Genomic DNA, 24,057 nt, shown 5'->3' on the forward strand with positions numbered 1-24,057 from the left:
GTTTTATCTAAAAGAAAACAGCAGGAAAGTTGTTTTCTTCCCTAGGCAAGACATCTCTGGTTTCAACAAAAGGAAAAGAAACTCGTGCCCTTAAATATACCCTTTAGTAACAGGGGAGCACTAGGCTCAGCTTCACAAAAAGAGGAAAGTCCCAGGCACCAATGCCGTTCTGATTGCACCTGGGGTTGAGAATTTAAGAGGCACATCCAAACAAATAAAACACAGCCACTTGCAGCTTTAGCACATGTTTATTGAAAAGGAAGATGTGAATAATTGACTAGCCATTAAAGAAACAAACCTCCTAACATACAGGCTTTGAATATAGCTCATGCTGTAAGTTTGACATGAGCCAGGGCAAGATGCCCAACACGAGAAAGGAAGGAAGAGCAATTGCAGTGTTAGAAAGAGGAACCTCACTGCATGCAGATTACAGTGCTGGTTCTTTTCAACATTTTCCCCACACGCTGCCAAGGTGGGTCTAACATTAAACAAAGATCACATATGTACTGCAGAGTAAGTGTGCTTTGTAGGCAGCAATGACAGCTATTCAAACTGCCAGCTTCGTTTTTTAATATATATGTTAAAGGTGAAGGCTAAAAGCTTCCAAATGTTGAGCACAACTTAAAGACCATCTAAATGGTCTTAAGGCCATCTAGACAATTCTTTTATTAAGCTAAGTACTGGTATTCTGAAGTCCCATAAACAGCTTTGGAAACCTTAAATTGGCTAGATTTGGAGTGAGAAGCTCATCAGGAGATTAAAATTATCAAAACTAGATTTACTGCCAGGGTTAAAGGAATGTTACTGTCATTTCTTCTTTTACTTTCTTTGAGCCCAAGGATGCATCCAACCACATAAATCCATTTTCCTTTTATGTCCATTTCAATTTAGTGTGGCCTTGTGGGCACAGCCCAGAAAGATACACAACAACAACAACAAAAAAATTCCTGAGCCTGAAACTCTGCTTACTGTGGACCAAGCACAGCAGGAAAAACAACCCTAACGTACCAGGAACATGCTAAAAATTCACACTGCATGCCAGAGCCAAATCTGGAGAAATATACCTGTAACATATTGCAAACATTAGACTCTACAGTTAGTTCAAATTCTAAAGAGACTGTAAGAAAGCATTAAAGTTTCCTTTTGTTTAATGAATTACAACACATTAATTCCTTCCTTTTATTTAGACATCATCCCAAAGAACCTAAATTATGCTTTTCCAGTTCTTTAATGAAAATTTCTTGCATCCTGACATTTTTGAGCTACATATCTGGTATTTTTAAGAAAACACAGTAGAGATCCCAAAAGTTACAGCCCAGAAAGTAAAAGTCATGCAGTAGCATGTAACTAGAATGAATTAATCTCAGCTTTTTACACAATACACTATTCGTTTTTTTGAGAACTATGAAATAATTATTTGTGTTTAGAATCCTGTAACATCCCTAAGGAGCTGAATATATATGGCATGTGGTCATTTTTATCCAGATATGCACACGTGGAAACAAATATAGATAACAAGGGACAAGGAAGGAGAGGAGAAGGTTTATGAATGAGGTGTGGCTGGATTTTTGTTACAGGTTCTAATCCATTTTATCTTGTTTTTAAGGCAGTGCTGTTTCTGCAAATGAGCCTAAGGAAGATGAATCCATAAGGAATCTGAAGTTCCTCTGAGATTGAACAGTTATTGCTAGGTGAACCGCAAATGATAGTTTCTTCATTAAAAGTGTATCTTTCACAAAGGAACAGTCAATGGCATTTTCATGTTGTATCATCAAATTGACTACAGTAGGAAGCAGCTTTCACACAGAGATGATCTGCATTTTCTCCTTGGCTCATCAGTTTGCATTCTGACGGATCCAGTCATAAAGTGCTGTTACCTTGGTGTACACACCAGGACGATTGCGCCGAGCACACCCTTCACCCCAGCTCACAATGCCAGCAAGGTACCATCTATTGCCCTTCCCTGTGCAGGCCAAGGGACCTCCAGAATCTCCCTAAAATGAAGGAAGTCCAGCCATTAGTGCGTGCACACAGAGCACTGTAATAAAAAATAGGTTATTTAAGAACAGTAAATACCTGCCCCTCTTTTTCTCAAATTAAAACTTAGTATTAGAATCTTATTTCTTATTATAATGTACCCAGACAGATGTCAAATTTATTCAATTATTTTCACTTATGTATGTAGCACCCTAGTCAGTATAAAGCCAATGGGAAGAAGCAGTTTATAAAATTACTCCTTGATAATGTCCCATTACAGGATTCATAGAATAACTCACCACAGCCCAAATAGGGAGAGAAGAACACAGGGATGGAAATGGGGAATTCTACTACAATTTGAACGTAAATTGTTCACAGGTTGAAGGCAGATTTCTCAGACTGTATGTTAAATAGGAACAGAAAGATACCACACACCCCCAATCAAAAACAGCCAACAAACCAAAACAAACCCAAACCAACAAACAAGTCAGGCACAATTAAGTATTATCAGCAGTTTTATAATCGAGACCGAGTATACAGCAGACTACTTTGGAGAGGTAGAAGAATGAACAAAGACTAAGGAATATGCAAATAAGAACTGGCTTCTCAAATGGAACATGCAGGTTTGCACAGCAATGTAGAAAAACAAAAATTCCCATTAAATTCAGTTCACAGGATCAAAATGCATTTGGGCTCATCAATGCTTTTTCGCCCTTCACTGCTTTAACCTTGTATGTCTTCTGTGAACTGGTCTGTTCACAGAGCTCTGGGCAGCTACAGGGCAGCTCCTCCCTGCAGCTGTTCCTAATGCACACAAGGAAGTCAGCAGCCTCTAAATTGACCCTGGGGTTTGTCTGAGCCCTCAGCTGGAGCCAAAACATGTAAGAGGTCAGGGGAAAGCCATGTACTGAGAAAAGAGTAATAACAGAAAGTCTTCATCACCCAACTGAACAAAATTATGTATTATGGTGATACAAAATTATCTAAAGATAAGAGAAGAAGCCAGAGCTCTTCCTCTCTCTCAGGCTGCTGTCACACTAGAAATTTTGATAATCCAAGAGACTGATGTCAAAGTGACTTGAGAAAGGAGGCTGTGTAGTCCAGCCAATTACTCAGCCAGTTCTGAAAGATGAAAGGGGCTGTATGCCAGTGGGGAGAGGAAGGATCCTAAGCAGAGGAACCAAGATCAAAGAATATCCTAGAGTGATAAAAAACAGTCTGAACAGGTAAATTTTTTATTTCTCGTGTATAAGATCCCCTAAAGATGAAAGGTATTTGGAAGCTTCACATAACTTGTGCAACACATGCACCGCTTACATGTCCAGGAAAAAGTGAAACAAAACAGGATGCTCACAAGCCTGAAAGCATAGTAAAGGGGGTTTAGGGTGCTGTGGGGGTTTCCTGAACTCCCAGTGTCATTCCTCTCTAGCACTGTACAGGAAATACATACTATATATCATATAATACATATACTAGTTACAGAAAGCAAAAAAAAACAAAACAAAACAAAGATGCTCCCCAGACTAAGAGCTCAGAGACCCAGAGGTACAACATACTAGAACTCAAACACAGCAACTCATGCTGGAAACTGGCCAATATGATGTATAGCTGAATTGGTTAAAAATGCCCATCTGAAAATTCAAGGCCATTTCATAAGCAACACATTTTTTGGAGGAACATCACCCCTCTAAATTAACATATTTTAGCAAAACAATTCCAAGGTCAAAGTTTGCAGACAAACTCTACATAATGTTAATAAAAATAATAATTAATTTAATTAGATCTTAGAGACCGCAAAAAAATTCTACAAATAGTCTATTGTGTTAAAAACATTTGACCCATCATGAGCTACAACCTTGCAAAAGTTATCCTATTGCATTAAAATAATCAAGTTTATATATTACACAAAAATTGTACCAAATTACCTCAGTCTAATAGTCAGTAACAGATTTCTATCCCCTTTACATGGTAACTGGTATAAAAACCATATTTATAAAGTTGATATTAATCATCAGAAGTTTGAACACCAATGAAGTACACAACTAGTCTAATAACTAAGAAGGAGAAAGAAGGCAGAGTCAGGACAGGTGAAGTATGGCCAAAAAGCTGTTTCTGATTGTGTGTGTAAACAAGTTGGGTTTTATAACTTACGCTACTGTGATGTAGTCGCAACTTGTAATTATACACATGAATGAATGTTTGACATTAAAAAGCACCATTGCAGCTGCCGTTCCCAAACTTAGTTTAGCTTTTCCTTTTGTATTTCTTTGCCACTGTAACAATACATTACTCATCATACTTTTACAGTATTTTAGCAATTCCATACCCAGAGATTAAAAAAGATAAAAAGAAATTAATACAAATAACATAATTCACAGATGGACCCATCTTGATTCCTTTTATCTTTATACTTTTGTTCTCTTGTATGAAATATAAATGTTGAAGATGAAAAAGAATTCTTCTTTTACCTCTTGTCTTTGCAAAATGATATTTCTCAAGAGAGTCAGAGATTATCTGTGACAAATTTTCTTCCTTATTTTGGTGGGCTTTTTGTTGCCATGTTAAATTAACCATATACTCACACTCAAGACATCTCATTGTACAAGTTTCAGATTACCTGGCATGCATCAACGCCACCATTAAGATTCCCAGCACACAGCATACGTGAAGTAATAAGATCATCATAGAGCTTGTTGCAAACACTTTGGTTAATCATTCTCACTCGAGCTTCCTGCAGTGTTTTGGCAAGATGACCTAGAAAAAAATACAAATTGTATTGCAGAGGTTAAGGTGGCACAAATTTCTTACAGAGATACCAATTATCAAAACAAAGGAGAATTGCTTCAAACTCAAAATCTACCCAGCTAATGACAGCAGAGTAATTCCCTTCCCTTCCCTTCCCTTCCCTTCCCTTCCCTTCCCTTCAAATGGTGCCTGCCCTAGTTTTTGAAAGCTGTTGTCCACACTACCCTATAGCCATAGAGGTTCCAATGCACCACCTTTCCATTTCCCTAAACTTCATCCTTATGACCTTATTCTGCCAAAAAGTAGTAAAAGTGCCACGCAAATTGTAAGGTAAGACTGCACACAGGGTGACTAACTGTAAATGACATTTCAAATTATGCCTGAAGCTTTCTGTTACTATTTACACCATGGTTGTGCTCCAAACAACATCCAAGTCCTACAAAATGCCATTTCTATATTGTTTTCCACCCTTTCAGTTCTAGGGAAGAAACTGAGGAATAAAGCTGAGCGGGGAAAAACAAATAATTTAAAAAAAAACCCCAAGTCTGTAATTCACAAATGATGCTAAGAGCTTAATTCTGTACTATGGTATTGACATGAGGTGCCCTTGTGAGCTAAATATCCTGACACCTCTGATGTGCTGAGACGCTCTCCAAGCCCAGGTTTCAAGCTGTTTAATGATGAGACAGGGCAAAGATCTCACAGGCTCCCCTGCCACCCCTCTTCAACTCAGCGTGCTTTTTCCTGCCTCCCCACTGCAGCTGGCTGCTCCAAGCTACACAGAGGCAGAACTCTTTGTGATGCATACTTTAAACTGCCTTTGGTTAAGACAGAGGAAATGAAAAATCCTCCACAATTTTTTTTGCAATTATTGCTGCTTATGGCTCCATATTGTCAATCAATCTTAGAAACAAATTCTTTCTCTGCAATAGTTGCAAGTCACTGATCTCTTTACCTGCAAGGTTCTATTCACCAGATAAAATGAGTCATGAGCATGAAAATGGGCACATTTTCATAAATCTATAATATTTTACTTTTCAATGATCTATGACACCCAAGTACGCATTTTGTCACTTATCACCAGCCACCCAAGCAACTATTCAGAATTCACAGGCTGTAGCTAAGGAGATTTTTTCTGGCTTTTTACAGACACACTAAGTAAACCACATGGGGTAATTTTTGCTTACAAGTATAAATATTTCATTGTTAGAGTTTAAAACTAAGCCAAACTTTCAAAAAGTATATCCAGGAAATGAACATACTATTTTCTTTTATGGCTCCCCAGCCAGTTACATAGCAGACAGTTCCATAAAGAAATACTCTAGAGGTGCTGGGTAAACAAATGGGCTGTACCAGCTCACTGAAGAGTACAGGCGTCTCCATTTCCAACAGGGCAATGTCATAGTCTGAGATAGATTGGTCATACTGTGGGTGGACAATAATCCTTTTGATTGATCTCATAGCTACACGATTGTTCTTTTCATTAATAGTATGTGAGCCCATATACACCCTCCATTGCATCGGAACAGAGTATCTGTAAAAAAAATGTTTTTAGAACGTCCCATTGGAAAGCAATGCAGTGTTAGTTCACTCCATTTTAACTACCTTTCAGTATTTGAGGACATTCATCAAAACCAAAGTTCATGGAATAGAATATGACTTCAGAAGATGGGTGCACTCTAGTCTCTGTCTGCTAAAACATTAAGTAATGTTTTTACTTGCTATTTTGAAAATATTTAATTTCTTGGAGCTATAAGACCAATTCCTTGCTATGCATCATGATTTGGAACTCACAAAAGCAAATTATTAAACTCTGTCTCCTCCTTACCACATGTAGGAGGTATGCATTTTCAATTTACACTACCTAACTGAACATTAGTGGGTTTTCACTCCATTGATCAATAAATAGGACCTGTCTTGGGAAAAAAAAGGCCATAGCTTCTACTCAGAAAATCCCTGCCTTTTGAAAAGAAGGGGGGGAAAAAGAATTGTGTTTACCCTAAAAGAGCAGTGTTCTATCATGTAGGATTCACTGGCAACGGAAACAAAAGAATAACTTCAAAAACTTAAGCGTTTTGAAGCCAGAAGACAACACCGAGTGTTTATGTAGTGAGGTCATGTAACAAAGTTATAGCCTGGATCAACTTATCTAGACAAGGAATAGCTTCTACAAATTATTGAAAGCAACTTTATAAGGTTATTAAACTGCAAATACTCTACAACAGTATAATTTCTTCATACCTCACAGAATCAGAATCCAGGAAGCAATGGGCAGCAGATATGAGCCACCTGTTGGAAATCACAGATGCACCACACACGTGGCCATGTGCTCCCATCTGTAAACTTGCTTGCCAAGGCCACTTTTCAGATCTCGCATCTTCACCTCCAACAATTCTGTTTTTCTTAAGCTGGTGTCTTCCACAAGCTAATAGAAATAATTTAATAAATTAGTAAAAAGCCCACCAGTTAATTCACTTTGTCATGCTTGACACAAACTTTTACCCTTAGACCTTACTGTGCAATTGGTAGAAAAGTGAGTACTTGCCCATTTTCACTCAATGGGCAGGTCAGATATAAACCAATCATTGTCTAGCCTCCCATGCAGCTTTGTAAAGAGTTGAATAACTCAAAAGGAGATTAAGCACAATTCTAAAGTTCATTTGAATAATTCTCATATCTTTTCCCTCCTTACAAACACAGCTCCTTGACTGCATTTCATTCAGCTCAAAAAAGCAGCAAGACCTACCTGCTTATCCTGGAAGTGCATTGCTTGAAGTAAGTCATCATAGACAGAATGGATGAGTTGATTTAAAAGAAACAGTGCAGAATTCAAGACAGACATTTGCATACAGATGTTACCAGGAAATTCAGTTTTTAAAATTCGTATTTGATTTAGTCAATTGTTAATCCAATAATGCTTAATAATAACACAAATTGCTGACTTAGTTTCCCAAGTAATTAACAAATTTTAAAATAAATGTTACCACACCACAGTTCATTTCATCAGATCCATTTGTACAGTCTCTTTTCCCATCACACTCAGGATTTGGTTTCAGCAGGCATTTTCCATTGAGGCATTTGTATGCATAAGGGGAGCAACTTTTGTAGGCTGAAATGAGAGAGTAGATAGTGTCACATGTTTGGAGTCGTGCTTTCAAATTATTAACAAAACCTTGCACGTTCAACAAGCTGTTCAAAGCTACACGTTCTAGCCTGCTTGAAGTAGTAGTCTATACTGCTGTACACCGATCCCTCTGTGAAGAGGGGACAGGGGAATGATCCAATCTAATTAATGATCACACTAATTTCAGTCTCCACTATTCCTGTGGAAAACGAAGAGTCTCCAACTGTCCACACTCCCATTTTACATAACTCTAAACTGAGTAAGCGAGGCTTGTCAGATCTGTTCACCAGCACTACTGGCATTTCAAATCATAAGTCTTCACAGCATCTTTTCATTTTCAAGTGAACTTGAGAAAACTGTGGAAGAGCTTTATACCTCTCCAATAAATTTCTGACTAAGGATTACCACAGTTTACTATGTGAGAATCCTGATAGATCTCAGCAATTGGCTTCCATTACTAGTATTCTTATTACCAGTTGTTTACACAGACCTCGAAACAGTGGGAGGTAGGTTTACTTCAACAAAGACATACTCTTGGCTACCTCAAGGACTCAAGATTGAAAGCAAGATAAAAATTATATCAGCAAAATGCAGCAAGTCACTAGGGTGCCATTGGTAGTAGCAGCAAAGCCCACAACCATTGTGGATCTACAGTAAAAAGACCATCAATGTGGCAAAGTCCCCAGCCTACTATGTCTCTCTTCCTTAAATTATGTGGTACTGATCCAACAGCATTTGGGGAAAAATTACTCTTCCAACAGGATCACCAGCAAATTGTGGTTTGGTTTCTTTACTAAAATCCCTGCTATCTTGGATTTTCCTTCATTAATTGTCTAAACTGTCCCCAAACCTATTTTTTTATTTTGCATGTTTTGTGTTCACTGTTATGAAACTTTTACTTTGTGCCACAAAAAAAAAAATATCTAGGAACAACATGTTTAACCATTAAAATATGCATATTCCTGCTTCTGCCACCGTCTTTTGGAAAGTAGCTATAAATACATACTTACAGCAGTTGTTTTCATCACTGTCCTGCCTACACCTGCCATCATCTTTACAAGACTTATACTGATGTTTACAGTTCCCATCACCACAGCTCAATTGTTCTGGATAACAACCTGAAGAAAAATGGTCTGTAAATTTATAATACAAGTAGCAGACAACAGCCACATGCTACACACACTCCCTATCAGAGGTTCCTTGGATGTTGCTGTGCCATTTCTGTCAGATATTTATCTACCTTGGTTCTGATAGCATCCAGTGACAGAGAGACTTGTGCTGTAATCTCTGGCCTTGGATTACCTTCTGGTCACTCTTTCTGGCATCTTTTGAATGTTCCCTATCTTCTTTGAAATGCAGTGCCTAATTTAGGTACAGTACTCTAGCTGAAGCCTTCCCACTGGTGATTGGAAAGGTATTTTCAAATTCCTGTCTTACATCCTAATGTGACACTTAAAAAAACCCCAGAACAAAGACAACCAACCAATGAAACACCAAATACAAACAAAACTCACAAAGAGTATTTTGTGACTTTGACTCACAAGTCAGCTTTTGAGCAACAATCATGCCCCCCATCTTTTAGCAAAAAAGCAACGTAGGCAATCCCCATGTCCATTTAATTACCTACATTCAGATCTTCAACGAATCACAGAATATTCTGAGTTGGAAGGGACCCACAGGGATCAACTTCATAGTCCAACTCTTGGCCCTGCACAGCACCATCCCCAAGAGTCCCACCCTGTGCCTGAGAGCATTGTCCAAATGCTGCTTGAACCCTGGTAGCCTTTGTGCTGTGACCACTGCCCTGGGGAGCCTGTTCTAGTCACCAATCACCCTCTGGGTTGAAGAACCTTTTCCTAATATCCAACCTAATCCTCCTCTGATACAACTTCAGACCATTCCCTCAGGACTGTCACTGGTCACCAGAGAGCAGAGATCTCTGGTATCTGAGATCAGTGCCTGCCCCTCCTCTTCCCCTCACAAGGAAGTTGTAACTGCAATGAGGTCTCCCCTCAGCCTCCTCTTCTCCAGGGAGAACAGACCAAGTGACCTCAGCTGTTCCTCGTACAGCTTCCCCTCAAGGCCCTTCACCATCTTCGTTACCCTCCTTTGGACACTCTCTAATAGATTAATATTTTTTATACTGTGGCACCCAAAACTGCCCCCAGCACTTGAGGTGAGGCTGCCCCAGTGCAGAGCAGAGCAGGACAATCCCCTCCCTTGCCTGGCTGGCAATGCTGGGCCTGATGCCCTCCCCCAGGACACCATTGACCCTCGTGGCTGCCAGGGCATTGCTGACTCATATTCTTGTCTTTATTTTTCTCCATATATATTCTACAGCTTCTCAGGACCACTTACAAATACATCCCTCTTAAACACTTCCATCTTTCTATTGTGTAACAGTTTTCCTATTTCATAAGCATCTAACGCTAATCCATCATTTAGACCGTGAACAAAAATTATGTGACATTCCATAACAATATTGGCAGAATGACATTAAAAATATCCTTCCTCTTTGGTAATGAGTCTTGACCACTCGTTCTGTGGACAGAGTTTCCTGTATTTTTTCTCCCCACATTTTCTTTACTTACTGATAAGCTTGTCACACAAGACCGTGTCAAAGTACAACTTCTCTATTTATCCTCTCACAGCAGGGAACTAAAACAAAATTTTAAATCTCCATGCTGGTTTTAATATTCTTTTCACTATTTACAAATAGCTTACTTTGGCTACTTCTTGTGCATTATTTTTTTCCTTTGGAAGATTAACTTATAAAGACTGGTGTAAAATTCTCTCTCGATTTTTCTGTTCTCCCACTCTTTAAAGGGACACATTACACAGCTTCTTTTCCAGACTTTTTCATCTTCACCCACATCCTTCATGTGATCTTAAAGATTGCCAGCAGTAGTTTAGAGATAATTTCAGCCAATCTCTCAACTTTCTGGAAAAAGCTCTTTACAGAAAACAACAAACAAGAAATAGTTGCTCTACCCCAATCCAATTAATCACTACCATCTGAGCAGCCTTTCCAGCATTCAGACTGATTTCTTGAAGGAATGCACATTCTGTCTCTGTACCTAAGGACAAGCTAGAAAAATGAGAAATCGATGACACTAGAATTATCAATACAGTCTAAATACAGTAATGCAGGACTCTACCATGAAGAAATATTAAAATGGCCATTAAAAATTAAAGCTAGTGTCATTGTAAAATAAATTGAATATTAAAAAAGAAATAATATCTTATTTGGCACAATCTGTCAAAGATTTTTATCAAGCAGTCTGAATTAAATGAGTCAATATTCACCTAAATAGACTTAGCCAATTAAATTCCCATTAATTGCCTCTAAGGGTTGAAAGTCATTCACCACAGATACAGAAGTACTGATAGGTAGCAGTTCTTTAATTTGTTAAGGTAATGCATTTTGTACGGCAGCAGCTAAGGAGAAGGAAAATAAAATCAAAACTAGGCATTCTCTTTAGTATTACGAATACATATTTCCTGATATTAAAATTTTGAAGAAATTGATCTCTGTGTTGCTACGCTCAATGTCTGATGCAAATAAGTGCTTTATCAAACATTTCCCAATAATCTCGCAATCTCATCATGAAACAGCCTTTGACCAAGAATTTCTTTCACATTCACATAAACTAACTACTAGTATAGATGGTAAGTTGTTTCTTTCCAATATATAAAAAATATTTGTTCTCCTTCACTCTTTCAGATGTGCAAGAAAAAATAACTCTGAAAGAATAAGTAGCCCAAACCACTCCTCTGCCTGCCCAAGTCAAATTAAATGAAACTTTCTCCCATTTAGCACCATAGGCAAATTAAGAGCTGCATCAGATTGAGAGACCAAATCCATTTGTCCCACAGCTGTTTAGTCAGTTCCAGTCAGGAGTAATTTAGTCCTGTTCACTGCCTTGCATGTGATGTCAGTGGGAGGAAAGCACACATTACGCAGCCAGCACAAGCTCAAAGCAGTAGTGTCTCCATTTTCTTGTCACCTCTCCCTGAAATTATTCAGCTGATGGCTGGCATTTGCTTTCCAGGTCAGCTCAGATTTTTAGTAACTGTGCTTTGATAGGCACCCAGCAGTGGGAAGAAACTAATCTCAGGTGGGTGTCTGCAGGTACTAAAGATGTGGGAGAACATGAATTTATTTTTTTCCTTCTCCTGTTACTACTGCTACGGGCAAGGCTGATATAGGCCAGTGCTCTCAATCCATGCTGGTATCTCAGACATCCTTCCACAAACTACTGCATCAACTTGATACTGACACATCACAGCTATTCCACTCCTCCTGAGTCTTTATACAGAGCCTTATGATTGTGACTAAGAATTGATTAAATAACTTTGAGCCATCTGCTTGCTGGCTCAGTGCTAGAAGCAGAGCACACAGATACACACAATCAAGACTGGGGATTTTCTCTGTTAAAAAAGGTATTCTTGGGCTTAGACTCTTTTTAGCCATTTTTGAGGCAGTAACCAGAGTAACCACAGAACTCAGAATTGTTGGTAACTTTTTCTAGTAGAAAGAGACCCACATTGGTGGAAGAAGAAATCCCTGAAAATGTGTGAGTCTTACAGAATGACCGACCACAAAACCTGCCACTTAGAGTGAAAGGCATGAAACAAAAATCTTTACCAGAGACCTTAACACTTAAATGCTTCTATGTCAACAATGAACAGAACTACATTCAGACAAGCAAGCTGAGGATTTGAAGAGGCTTCTCAAAATGAACTGATCTCTTGAAATCACAGAGAACTTTAACTACCTAGACATTATTGGATAAAGAAAATAAAAGGTATTTTAAAAATCAGAAATTGCATCTTTTCTAAGAAATATCAAAAGTAAATATGTGTATCTCCTGAAAATTCCTGTTCCACCATCTGGAAGCCCCCCAAAAGCTAACATTGATCCAGAAGCACATAGACTGGGGTGTTAGGAAAGGTCTAGAAAAACCCCAGACATATTTCTGCAATATCTTCTAGCAAGGGTCCTCTTTGACTGCCAGTAAAACTTAATAGTTTGTCTAAACCTGGAAACTGATCTAGAGCACTGATCTTGAGTTGATTGAGCGATTTTAAAGAGAAGGCTAAGTATTCATGGTTAACTTTTGCTGGCAGAAGAGCCATGCTTAGAGGACCTCTGCCATTCTATTTTTATGTTGCAGCTTGGCTATTTTAAGGTGTCAGCAAAGTGCCATATAATTAGATCTACAGAAACTGAGAAATTTTACTTTTACTCCCCATTTTACAGAAGTGTTGATAAAAGTTAGAAAATAAGTACTTGCTTCTAAAAGCATCTTACATCTAAATTTTTACCTCTATTTGTGTAACTAAAGGCATAATAACATTTTACACTTTTGTCTCCTGCAATTAGGTTAAGAAAATAGCCAGGTTGAGTTGCATATGATTGGTCTGTCAAGCAGGGTTTCTCAAAGATTTCTCCTTAAAAATTAAAGTGTGTGCTCAATAACTTACGGTCTGTGTCACTGAAGGCTTTGTATTCAATATAAAACCCTCTGTGGGTGACCAGCTCATCAGAATGGAAGTTGATTGCAACAGAATAGCCATATTCTCTGTTTCTGTTGTTTTCTGAAACAGCTTTACAGTATCTAGCAAGGCAAAAGTGAGAAATAATAATTTCTAACCAAACTGGCCACTACCATCCAGCTGTGTCTCCTTTTACTGAATAGTGGTGACGTCAAAAAGCTTCAAGACAATGCAGTAAGGATCAGCTGTATTTTGGTGTTAAAAACAGTCCAACAGAAGTATTAGAAAGCCTAGTTATAAATTTCTCCCACTCCACAACTTTTTTGGGACTAGCAGACTTCGAAACAAAATACAGCAAGATGATCGGTGTCAGGATCTACCATATAAACACAAACTGTTTCAAGCATACTTGTTTTCAGATTGCCCGTTTGGGTTTGCAAATCCAAAAGCAACAAATCCAGGAAAGGATTAAATAATTCAGCCAAATCCAACAGCTGTTGCTTGTTTCAATGTGCTCCTTCCAAGAGACAAATTTCTCTGAATAGTGTTATTTTTAGTGTTAGCATAACAATTACAATCACTGAAGAGCAAGTGGTAAAGAAAGTGGAACTTCTGATTACGAAACTCTTCACCCACATCAAGACCACAGCCAGGAATTTACAGTTCAGCTGCAGCTGCATAGAGTCTTGTAGTTTTCTACATGATTACTCTAAGGGGAACAAAAGAAAAAGCAAATGCCTGTAAGAAAAAACTAGGATGCCTAAATGTGCAGAACTTCAAAGTGCAAATTAATATGTCAGAAATGTATATACTCACCTAACTCCATCAATTTCTAACCAGTCTTTATCACATTTACTGGACCCTGGAGACTTTTCTTGAATTTGTATTACAAGGATTTTTAGTGAAAGCTTGTAGCCAGGTAATGGTGCCTAAAAATCAAAATTCATGACATGACACACATTCACAAAATGAAAACAGCCTTTGCTTCCAAGATCGTTTACTTATTATGGGATTGAAAATACTGCATTTCTATAATTGAAATTAGCACCTCTGAAGAAGCAAAAAACTTTGCTAATTTGAACATTTATAGAAGCCTTTTTAGACCCAACTTTGGCTACCCATCTGTGCCAGATGAAGGAGTGTGCAGCCAGCACAAAGCACTGTATCTGAGGTTCCTGCTAAGTTTGTAATGCCATGTGTTCCTGTCCTGCACAGAGGTGTTTTGTTCTACAAACTGCTAATAATTTTCATTGAGTACATGAAAGGTAGAGAGTTATCAAGTCACATACATAAAAAGTTTCCTTTACCAGGGAAAGTAAAAAAATAGTGAAATGTTGAATGGAGCAATAGACCAACACATTGGGCAGTTGGTAGAAATCATGAGCAGATTTTAAGTCTTGCCAAAGCACTTGCTGGAAATTCAGAGGTGAATTTCTGAGCTAGAGAAGGTCCTGCCTCTGCAGAATTCAGGGAAATACAGTGTGGATCCATCATGTGAGGCATGATTTACATGATCATTTTTTCTTTTTGACATAGAAGAAAAGCTCTGATTATTATTAATTTTCTCTGGCTGCTGGGAGTTGTCATCTTACACATTAATTTGTTTCTGTCACGAATAATGCTCAGACTTCTGGAAGTTGGCAATATTTCCCTCTCATAGTTGGCACCTGTACATAGGACAGGAAAGAGATGAGTGACTGAGAAGAAGTCAGGTTCAGTGGTCTAACTAGGTTTCCTCTCCGTTTCACCCGCATCAGAAGGCATTTCTCCCAAATTTGTGTCTACATAAGATAAAGAAAAGCCATCAGTACTCAGAAGAGCTCCCAGCACTTACCTTGATGATCCAGGTGCAGTCAATGTTTGGTGGGTAGTAACTTGGGTAATAAGGGGAACTCAGCGTCCCATTCCAGGAAATATAATGACCACCACATACTAGGAAAGAAATACATCAGCAAGGAACACAATTATCTCAACTAGACCAAAGTGCAGAGTCTACTTCACTTGCTAGGACCCTTCTCTATGTACGGAGTTAGAAGAATACATTGTGACAGTATTAAACTCACATTTTTCCTGTATTAACTGAAAATCACTTAACTGCCACCTCCTCATCACACTGAATTTCTCTTATTTTTGGATCAAATTACAACTAAAGGGAAGTAAAAACCACCTCTGACTGAAGATTTTTTTTAAAAAAAGCATTCTTTCATGGTAAGTGAAAGAAGCAACTAAATATGGATGCAACAGACCTCCCCCTTCCAATTTACTTCCAACTTTTCTGTAGGTATTTTCAAAATAAAAAAGCCATCAGCCCAGTGAAGTGAAAACTGATTAATTTCATGTAAACAAGGAAGTTTGTGTGTCAGTTCTCAGTTTGAAAATTCATGCCATATTTGAACAATATCTTTGAGGTTTTATTTTCTACCAAGGACTCTCCTAGACATCCGGTCCTTAGTGCTTCTTGTTCCCTTTAGGTAACACCATGAATGCAAACATGAACATAACAGAAAAAAAGACAAACTTGAAATAAAAAAAAAAAACTTATGGCAAAACCTGGGCTAAATATAATTTGGAATACCCATCCTCAGAACAATAAAGACATTTTAATTAGTAATGTGCATGGGATAAGTATTTGCATAAGGAGCATGCAGAGAGACATAAGCTGAAATGTGGCAGCTTTGGAGGAGTTTATCCTCTGTGACTTGTTCCACACATTAAAAAAAAGTCACTTGTTTCATTGTCAAAACTCTTTCACTTATACCTTACCAAATAACTGCGGCTAAACTTGACCTTGTGAAACCCCATTTTCTTTTTTAAAATTAGTACTACAGTTTAGCATTACTCAAAATATTTCACCACGCAGCACTTATGTAAAATCCATAGTACCCCATAGGTTTGGAATATACTTCTAAGGTCTGGAACACACTTTCTTTATTCAGTTAACTACACTGAACAATGCTTTCAGAAAAAGGACAAAGGTAAATTAGAAGTGACTGCTCTTGTTTTCCTTTTTCTTTAAACACACATGTCCTAGGTTACAATGTAAGATGTAACCAAAAGCATGTATTCTAGGAATAAGTGTGCTTCCATCAGATGCTTGTTTCTATTAACTACATACTGATTTTAGGAACGGCTTGAAAGTGAGCTTTTAATATGTTGCTTTCTCCTCTTCGGTCCAGTGAGAAGGTAACCAACATTACATTGCTTGATGAAGTTAAACGCACAACAGAAGGAGTCCAGGCCCCAGGCTCACACCATCTGGAAGGTTACCAAAAAAATGCATTAAAAAATGGTTCCAAAACATTTCCCACATTCCTGTCATCTTTGCTGGGAAACTGGCCAGAAGTAACACTGATCAGGGCATCTGTGTTTCAGAAGCATTCCTTTGGCAACCCTGTTATTCTTCCACCCAGCTGATAGTACACAGGATGCTAGAGTTTTCTAGCAGTGAGGCTTCGTCACTCTGGGTGTACATCACCATTTTCTTGCTTAACAAGTGCCCTGGAGTTTTCATACCTATAGAAGCATCAGAAAGGCAATGCCAGATTACCTTACTTCAGTGGTGATAGTGGCACTGAGAAGCAGAGGTTAGGCATGAAATGGCAACAAGTGCCAGTGCAGCAGTGTTGAGCAGCATCTATGCAACAGATGAGCCCAAAACACTTTCAGTCTATCCACGTTCAGCCTGGTTTTGTGTCACAAAAGCTATCACACAAAATGTGAAGCCCCATGCTTGGCAACTATTATTCCTATTGTTCTTTTACTTAATTAATGAGTTAATTTATATCCTGAAGCTTGAAACTTACTTCCACTTGTAATGTGAGATGCTATTTCTTGCATCTATAAATTCACTCTTATGCTTCATTTTGCAACCCACATTATATTTTGGACTTTTTTCATTTATTTATAACTTGATGATCCTTGTGGGTCACTTCCAACTCAGAATATTCTGTGATATGTGTGAATCTGTGTGTTAAAAATTTCTAACAGGTTTCTCTTTTTCTATGCACAGCAAAAGAAAGCAATTAAGATTAGACCTCACAGTAACACAGTATTTCCATCACAGCCCTGCTTCAAGTTTTAATGTCACTGAGATCCAGCTTGGCAATATTAAAATCAAATTTTTGAACCTTGAATTGAAAGTAGTTGTCTTCTGCTTTAGCAGGCTATTCCTTTCACCCATTTGAAGTGAGACACTAGTGAATGAATCTCTGATTTGCCTCTCCTGCAGACATTATTAAATGCTTTATATTATAACAGCTGAAAAAACATTTATAAAATAACAATTTAAGTCCTCTCCATGTTGCCATGTGGAAATATTTCAGCATCTTCATCAACCCGGTTGACAGCCTGGTTAATCTTCTATCTGTACCTTCTGTCACAGTATCATCAGAACACCAAGGCAAGCTATGAGGAGAGTGGTCCACATGAGATGCTTACTCTCATAGTACACCTCACCATCTCAGCTTGAACACTTTAAGATTTGTCACTGAACAGATGTATTACTGCAGTTTACAGAAACTGGTGAGAATCATTTCAGTCAGCATGTGTGACTCCAGACCTAAACATCAGGGAATAATGGCTGCTATAGTTACTGGCTTTCACAGATATCGGACATTCTATTATTATTAGTTCTACTGTATGTGTCTTAAGTATGTCACTAGGCTGCTTTTGACCCAAGCAGAAGACTAATAGACATATGCAAAACAACATATTTTCTAGGGTGGCAGTAAAAGTAACCAAAAAGTCAGCTTTTTTTGAGGTATCATCAGACATAATTTCAGTCGCCACATTCTGGTTTGGTTCTTTAATAGACAGACAACAATGCAAATTCTTAATTTTTTTCCTACAGCTTACTGCATCAGTGTTCTCTGAATGTGTTACATCAGACACCTGTGTTGGTCTTGCTGTCTTCCAGGTGCTTTTGTGCTCATGGCCAGCTCTACATTTGTGGTTCCTAAAAAGCTGAGCCAGTGTTAATAACTCACAATGGAGTAACAGTCACAGCAATAGTCCATAATAAGTAGCAGAACACATGCTGGCCTGCATCAGGAACAGGATTCTCCTTGTTAAGCTACAATTCGAGAGTAACTCCTTAAAAAAATCTTGTGTCCATTCCATGCCAACAATGGCAATCTGTTATGTCTTGTTGCATAGAGAGAAATGAGTCCATTAATAAAGCTGAAGAGGACCACCTACTCAAGTAGCACTCCTAAGTTAAGTGCATTTCAGATTCCTAGCTGAATCCTCATGCCCAGCTAACCTCTTCCTGAAAGTTCCTAAAAGAAAAAAATTAAATGAAGTTCCCTTCTTGAAACCATCCATCTTCTGATCCTCCAAATTTTTTATTTATTTGGTTGAGGAAGACAGATTCCTTGTGTTCATATATGAAATTTGACTCTGAAAAGTAGGAGCAGTGTAACCACTCAAATTTAAACATCATCTGAACTCACTTATGCATATGGACCACACAGTGACTCTGAGGATGGAGCCTTCCACAGACACAACCCCCCTATTATGAACAGGAATTCACCTGTGACTGGACTGCTATAAAACATATATTTTCTGACAGTAACAGAATACAATATTCTCAAAAAAACTGTACCTTTTTGAGCTGTGAGGGTAATTGTATGAAATGAAACCCATTAAGAAATTTATAGCTGGTTACCCAGGAAAGGGGTCATAGCACCAAGCCTGTCAGAGTTCAAAGAATATCTGGACAATGCTCTTAGTCAGATGGTTTAGTTTTAGGTAGTCCTTTGAGGAGCAGGGAATTGGACTTGAAAACCCTTATCACTCCCTTCCAACTTTTTTAGATCTTTTTATTACCCTATACAAGACTTTTAATTGTTTTTCAAATCTCACATTTTATCAATTTGGTACAGTTTCAGAGATTTTCTGTACAGCTCATCTTTGCTCTGCATATCATACCTGGTAATGATCTTGTTCTGCAGTGGAAGAAGGAAATCATATGCTGATAAGTGGTGTGATGCACAGCTCTCTGGAGTGACACCACGCAAAGCGACAACTACCAGTCTCACCACATAGTTAGAGGGAACTCGCAGCCTCCATTGATAAAAAGACTTTTTGGGATTCATCAGAGTTAGAGTCCTGTTGTTACCTGGCTTGGCATACAGGTCAAAGGATATTGCTGCACAAAAGAATGTAGATCAGTGGATGAAAAACTGTTATATTGAAAGACAAGTCCTTGGGTGAAATTTCAGACAAGGTAGAAACAATCACCTACCCACGTTTCTTGACTTCTCTAGTCCCTTTTTGCTCTTACATTTACAACTCTATTCCCTTTTCCCTACCCAACTGCATCACCTTCTCCTGCTCTGGCCAAGGAAGTACAAAGCCTCACCAGCTCATTGCACATTCCATGAGCAGGAGCTTGTTCAGCCGCAATTGCAACAATCTCTGCTTCACACCTACTGCTTCCTTTGCCATTTTCTCTTTGTCCTTCTCCATGCAATGAGAACACTAAGTACATGAAGACAAATTTCGAGACATGCTTGATATGAAGAAATCAGGCAAAGTGAATTAAAGCTCTGCATTATCTGACTGATAACTAACAACCTATAACCAAAATTATCTAATCACAAGACAAATGATGTATAATTTTTTAGAGGTTTTTTTTTTGTTTTTTTTTAGAGATGCCAAAAATAGGAGCCGCAGCTCACTGCAATTCAGTGGGAACTATTAAATTTCAACTATTCTAGTCAGAACATCAGAATAAAATCTGTAAGGTATTTTCATCCAGCCTTCATTTGAAACACAAGCCATGGAGATTCTGTAGTCTGGTTTAGTTCATAAGCCCTACAGATATAAGAATAACTGGAAAAATGCCATTTTTCTATCACAGGATTCCACTCCCCCCCATAGTAGTATCACTCGGGATTGAGGCATAATTACCTGATTTTAGCATCACATCATATTCTGTGGAATCTGAAACTGAAATTTAATAACTATCAGCTACACAAGCCAAAGACACCAACTGGAGAAAGAAAAACAGACAGAATAGGTGTTAAGTGACAGGTACATTGTTACCAAAAAGATCCATTGTAACAAGATCAAAATCCTCCTCCCCAGAACTGAACAAGTGAGCTGCTTTTTTATTACAGATTTCTTTTTGTTCCATGGGGGTTAATTTTTTAAGAGAAGCAACCATATCTTGTGGTACCCAGAATGTATTCCAGAAGTAAGCTCGCAGCCCAGATTGTCCTTCACTGTGAAAGGAAAAAAAGCATCGTAAATACAGTCTAATTACAATTTTGGACGTGGTTTTCCCTGGTCTGCATTTTTGGCTGGCACAGTTTCATAGCCAGTTGAACCTCTGTGCCAATAGTTGCTGCTAAACATGGTGACAAAAACCTCTCTTGTTTAACAATTATTTTTGCTATACAGTAGAAATATTTTTGACATATGGGGCTTAACCAGCTACACACTGAGACTGAAAACCACACCTTGAAATCCTTTATGAAATTGGATGTTACCATCCCTACTATATAATTATACACTTTTAAGATCATGTAACAGCTCCAGACACACTGTAATTAATATTTTTAATGGAAGCTAGCACCATACAACAACAGAATTTTATGCCCATACTTTGATACAGCATTTCACACAATTTTTGTTGAAATAAACAATCTTTGAGCATACACATACAAGTCATTACTTCAGTGATTCCACCACAGTCCTCCTTTTGACATCGCCTGTGTACTGACCCTTCAGGGTTTTCAGATTGTAGTAACCAGGATTGTAGTAACCTGCTGCTCAAGGGATTTACATTTCTTACCAGGAGCTCAAATAGAGTGTTTTGCTCCAAATTATACATTTAAGGATTTGTTTTCAGAGGTTAAAAAGGAACTTCATTGGAATGGACAAAACCAAAATAGGATTCTGCAAGTGCTGAATTGTTATTTCCAAAATTAAAAATAGATTAATTAGACAACAAAAGAACCCATGGACTCAGGACCAATTAATCAGACTTCATTTCTCTCACCAATTCTACAGGGCAGGACACAAGTCACACTATTAGCTTAGCTCATATACTTAAGTGCATTTCTTCATTTTTAATTCTCTTATAGAGATGTGCATGTTATTCCAGATAACTAATTTAAAATACATGAAAAAAAGGACAAACACAGCTAATATTTCAAATTTCTACCATATGCTGAAACAGCACCTACCTGAAAGCAGCCACTACAGACCTCAAGTAGTACTTTCCCAAGAAGGAAGATTCATATGTTTCTGCCAACTGACAATTAAATAGTGGTAAAAGAAAATGTGACATTATATTTTAGTGCCAATATTGTCTCTAATACTATAAAGTGCTTGTCTTTTTCATTCTTTCCCCTTCCTCACCCCTCCACATTACAAGCACTGTCCATCATTTTCACAACATGTATCAAATAAATGTGCATTAAATTCCACTAAAAATTTGCTTTTAAGTCACATTACATTTCAAAACCATTGAGACAGTTCCTGATAGTTAGTAATGAAAAAAGTCTTTATGAACACATTTATATTTTTGTTTCAGTCTTTAAATTTCCAGTATGATCAACTTGTATTGGCTGTGCACAAAGTAGCTTTGAGTCACCAGATTAGCTCTTTTGGGAAATACAGGCTAACAGAGAACACCTTTGTCTTCCAAAATGCTGTCCACATGTACCTAGGAAGCAGTATTGATCTCACAAATAGAAACTCATAAGAAGGGCAAGCAAGCAGGAAGAAAGCAAGCATTGTTGTGATAAGGAAAATGAAACAAAAAGGTGAAGCATTGAATTGGAGGTAAAATTAAAAAGAAAAACATATAAAGAAGAGAGTTTGAATAAAGTAAAATAAAACAAAACCCACTGTCCTATTTCCTTCAAGACAAGTTATTTTTCCATAACCCTGAAACCTTCTTACCTAGAAAATACTGTCCTTGCTGTAAGACACACAGCCCCATCTGTGTAGCTACATTTCTAAATCTGAAAACTGCCAAGGCTCTTGCTTTAAACTTATTATTTCAAAGGAAAAAAGTAAAATATGGCTAACAGGAGTCCTCTCCTCATTCCCAGTCTGATTCTGTATAAATATTTACAAGATACTGCTCTACTTATATGGGAACTTACATAATTTTGAACTGCTTTTGCTTGCAGGAGGAATTTCTGTGATGTTGGATCATTGAGGTCATTTGTATAAGTCAAATTAGGAATTTCTACACTTCCACCAATATAAATAAAGGAAAAAGCTGGAGCTGAGAAAAAAAAAAGATAAAAAATTAGCACACCTAATAACGTTACAGGACAAGATGCTTGCAGAAGTATGTGCTTGTCCTTGGCATTTGCAGGTATTAGCTCTTAAAAGGAACATGCAGTAACAGCCAGAGCACTGAGTCAGGCCCACTGACAGAGTAAAGCCCAGCAGGAAAGGAAAGGAAAGAAATAAAGGTTTAGGCAGGCATTTCTACTAGGAAGATTTCATTGTTAAGCTTCCATTTTTTGCAGTGCTCTCCTCCTGAAGAGGCATGGTTTTAATGGCTATATGGTGACATTTGGGAAAGCACATAAACAATTTAGGTACTCATTCTGTTTTAAAAAGAAGTGAAGAGAAAATAGATAATTCCTATAGGTTCCTGGAAAAGTTAACACTTACCATAATGATAGTATTCATGAGCAGAGACAAAAAAATATTTAGAGATAAAATGCACACTTGCAATATTCTTGTGCAACTGCTAATTGCTAGTTACTGTGTATTTTGCTGCTTTAGCAAAGACATTAAGAAGAAGGGAAAGTCAGTAGTTTATATACACGTTATGTGCTCAGCTGCTTAGTGCAGAGCTCTTCACAGTGCAAAATATCCATCCCACCCAAACCACACTGGGGAGTAACACTTACAGAGTGAGTAGTGCCGGACTAGCACGATTACTGCAACTGTTAAAGAAACTGTAGGTAATATTCCTAGAAGCCATCGCCTCCAGAAACACAACTTCATCCATTTGAAGGAACGATACTTTCGGCACAAGTCTTCTTGGTAGGATGAGCAGTAGCAAACCCGCGGACTTTCCTAGAGAAAGACCGTGGAAGGCATCAGTTAGTAGGACAGAAGAGATATTGTATCACATTTTGGACTATTTACTCTCTTAGTTTTAAAGAGATTAAAACTGAGATAAGATCTTTGATGTTGTCATCTATGTCCCACATGAAACCTGCATCTCTCGTGGCTGTTTCCTCCTTGTATGCATTTCAAGCTGTGAAAGCGTGGGGGGGGGAATTATTATCACTTTAGTTAAGAGCAGTTTATGAAGAAACGGGGTCAATGCACACAGGAGTAGACAGAAGTAATTTATTTACTGTATTCCTGCTACAAAGCTTAGCTGGTGGCTCTTACCTGCCCTGCAGCCTGTTCAGAGTCCGGAGCTGTAATGCTGTACACAGAAATCTGGCTGGAGGGAAAAGCCTGGAGCATGATGCCGTGACAAATGCCTTTTGACAAATCTAGCAGCAACCCCCTAAATGAACTTGTTTCTTATATATAACTCAGAATAGCTGCTCTCCCCACCACACACACAGGGCTTCTCTTATTTCACCTTTGCCATACTGCTTGAAGCTGGAGCCAGCTGATCTGCAGTCAAAGATGGTGGGCAGGAAAAGTTACCATCACTGTAACTCTTTGTTTTCCTAACTGGCTAAGTAGGATATGGATCCCATCATTTGAAAATAGAT

General features: G+C 38.1%; 1 protein-coding gene across 1 annotated transcript; it reads right to left on the reverse strand.

Annotated features, from left to right (window-relative positions):
- Nucleotides 1-229: 229 nt before the first annotated feature.
- On the reverse strand, nt 230-24,029 carry LOC103613983 (transmembrane protease serine 7-like). The gene is made up of 17 exons (XM_008631851.2): nt 23,723-24,029; nt 23,230-23,398; nt 22,465-22,589; nt 21,538-21,605; nt 20,393-20,571; nt 20,258-20,296; nt 19,274-19,493; nt 16,461-16,600; nt 15,180-15,277; nt 14,162-14,274; nt 13,334-13,467; nt 8,857-8,964; nt 7,712-7,831; nt 6,964-7,147; nt 5,985-6,256; nt 4,595-4,731; nt 230-1,994 (listed from the first exon to the last, which is right to left on the reverse strand). The coding sequence occupies exons 1-17, from the start codon at nt 23,798-23,800 to the stop codon at nt 1,836-1,838; spliced, it is 2,343 nt and encodes a 780-aa protein (XP_008630073.1). The 5' UTR covers nt 23,801-24,029; the 3' UTR covers nt 230-1,835.
- Nucleotides 24,030-24,057: the final 28 nt, after the last annotated feature.

This window comes from Corvus brachyrhynchos, unplaced genomic scaffold (assembly GCF_000691975.1).
Source record: "Corvus brachyrhynchos isolate BGI_N302 unplaced genomic scaffold, ASM69197v1 scaffold3, whole genome shotgun sequence".
NCBI classification, from domain to species: Eukaryota; Metazoa; Chordata; class Aves; order Passeriformes; family Corvidae; genus Corvus; species Corvus brachyrhynchos.

Bases quoted from the DNA above. Each gene is read 5' to 3' on its own strand.
- LOC103613983 (XM_008631851.2), bottom strand. From the start codon at position 23,800: ATGCTCCAGGCTTTTCCCTCCAGCCAGATTTCTGTGTACAGCATTACA. The intron at 23,399-23,722 runs GTAAGAGCCACC...GTCTTTCTCTAG, and splicing joins CTGAACAGGCTGCAGGGCAG to GAAAGTCCGCGGGTTTGCTA. The intron at 1,995-4,594 runs GTAATCTGAAAC...CCTTCATTTTAG, and splicing joins GTGGCGTTGATGCATGCCAG to GGAGATTCTGGAGGTCCCTT.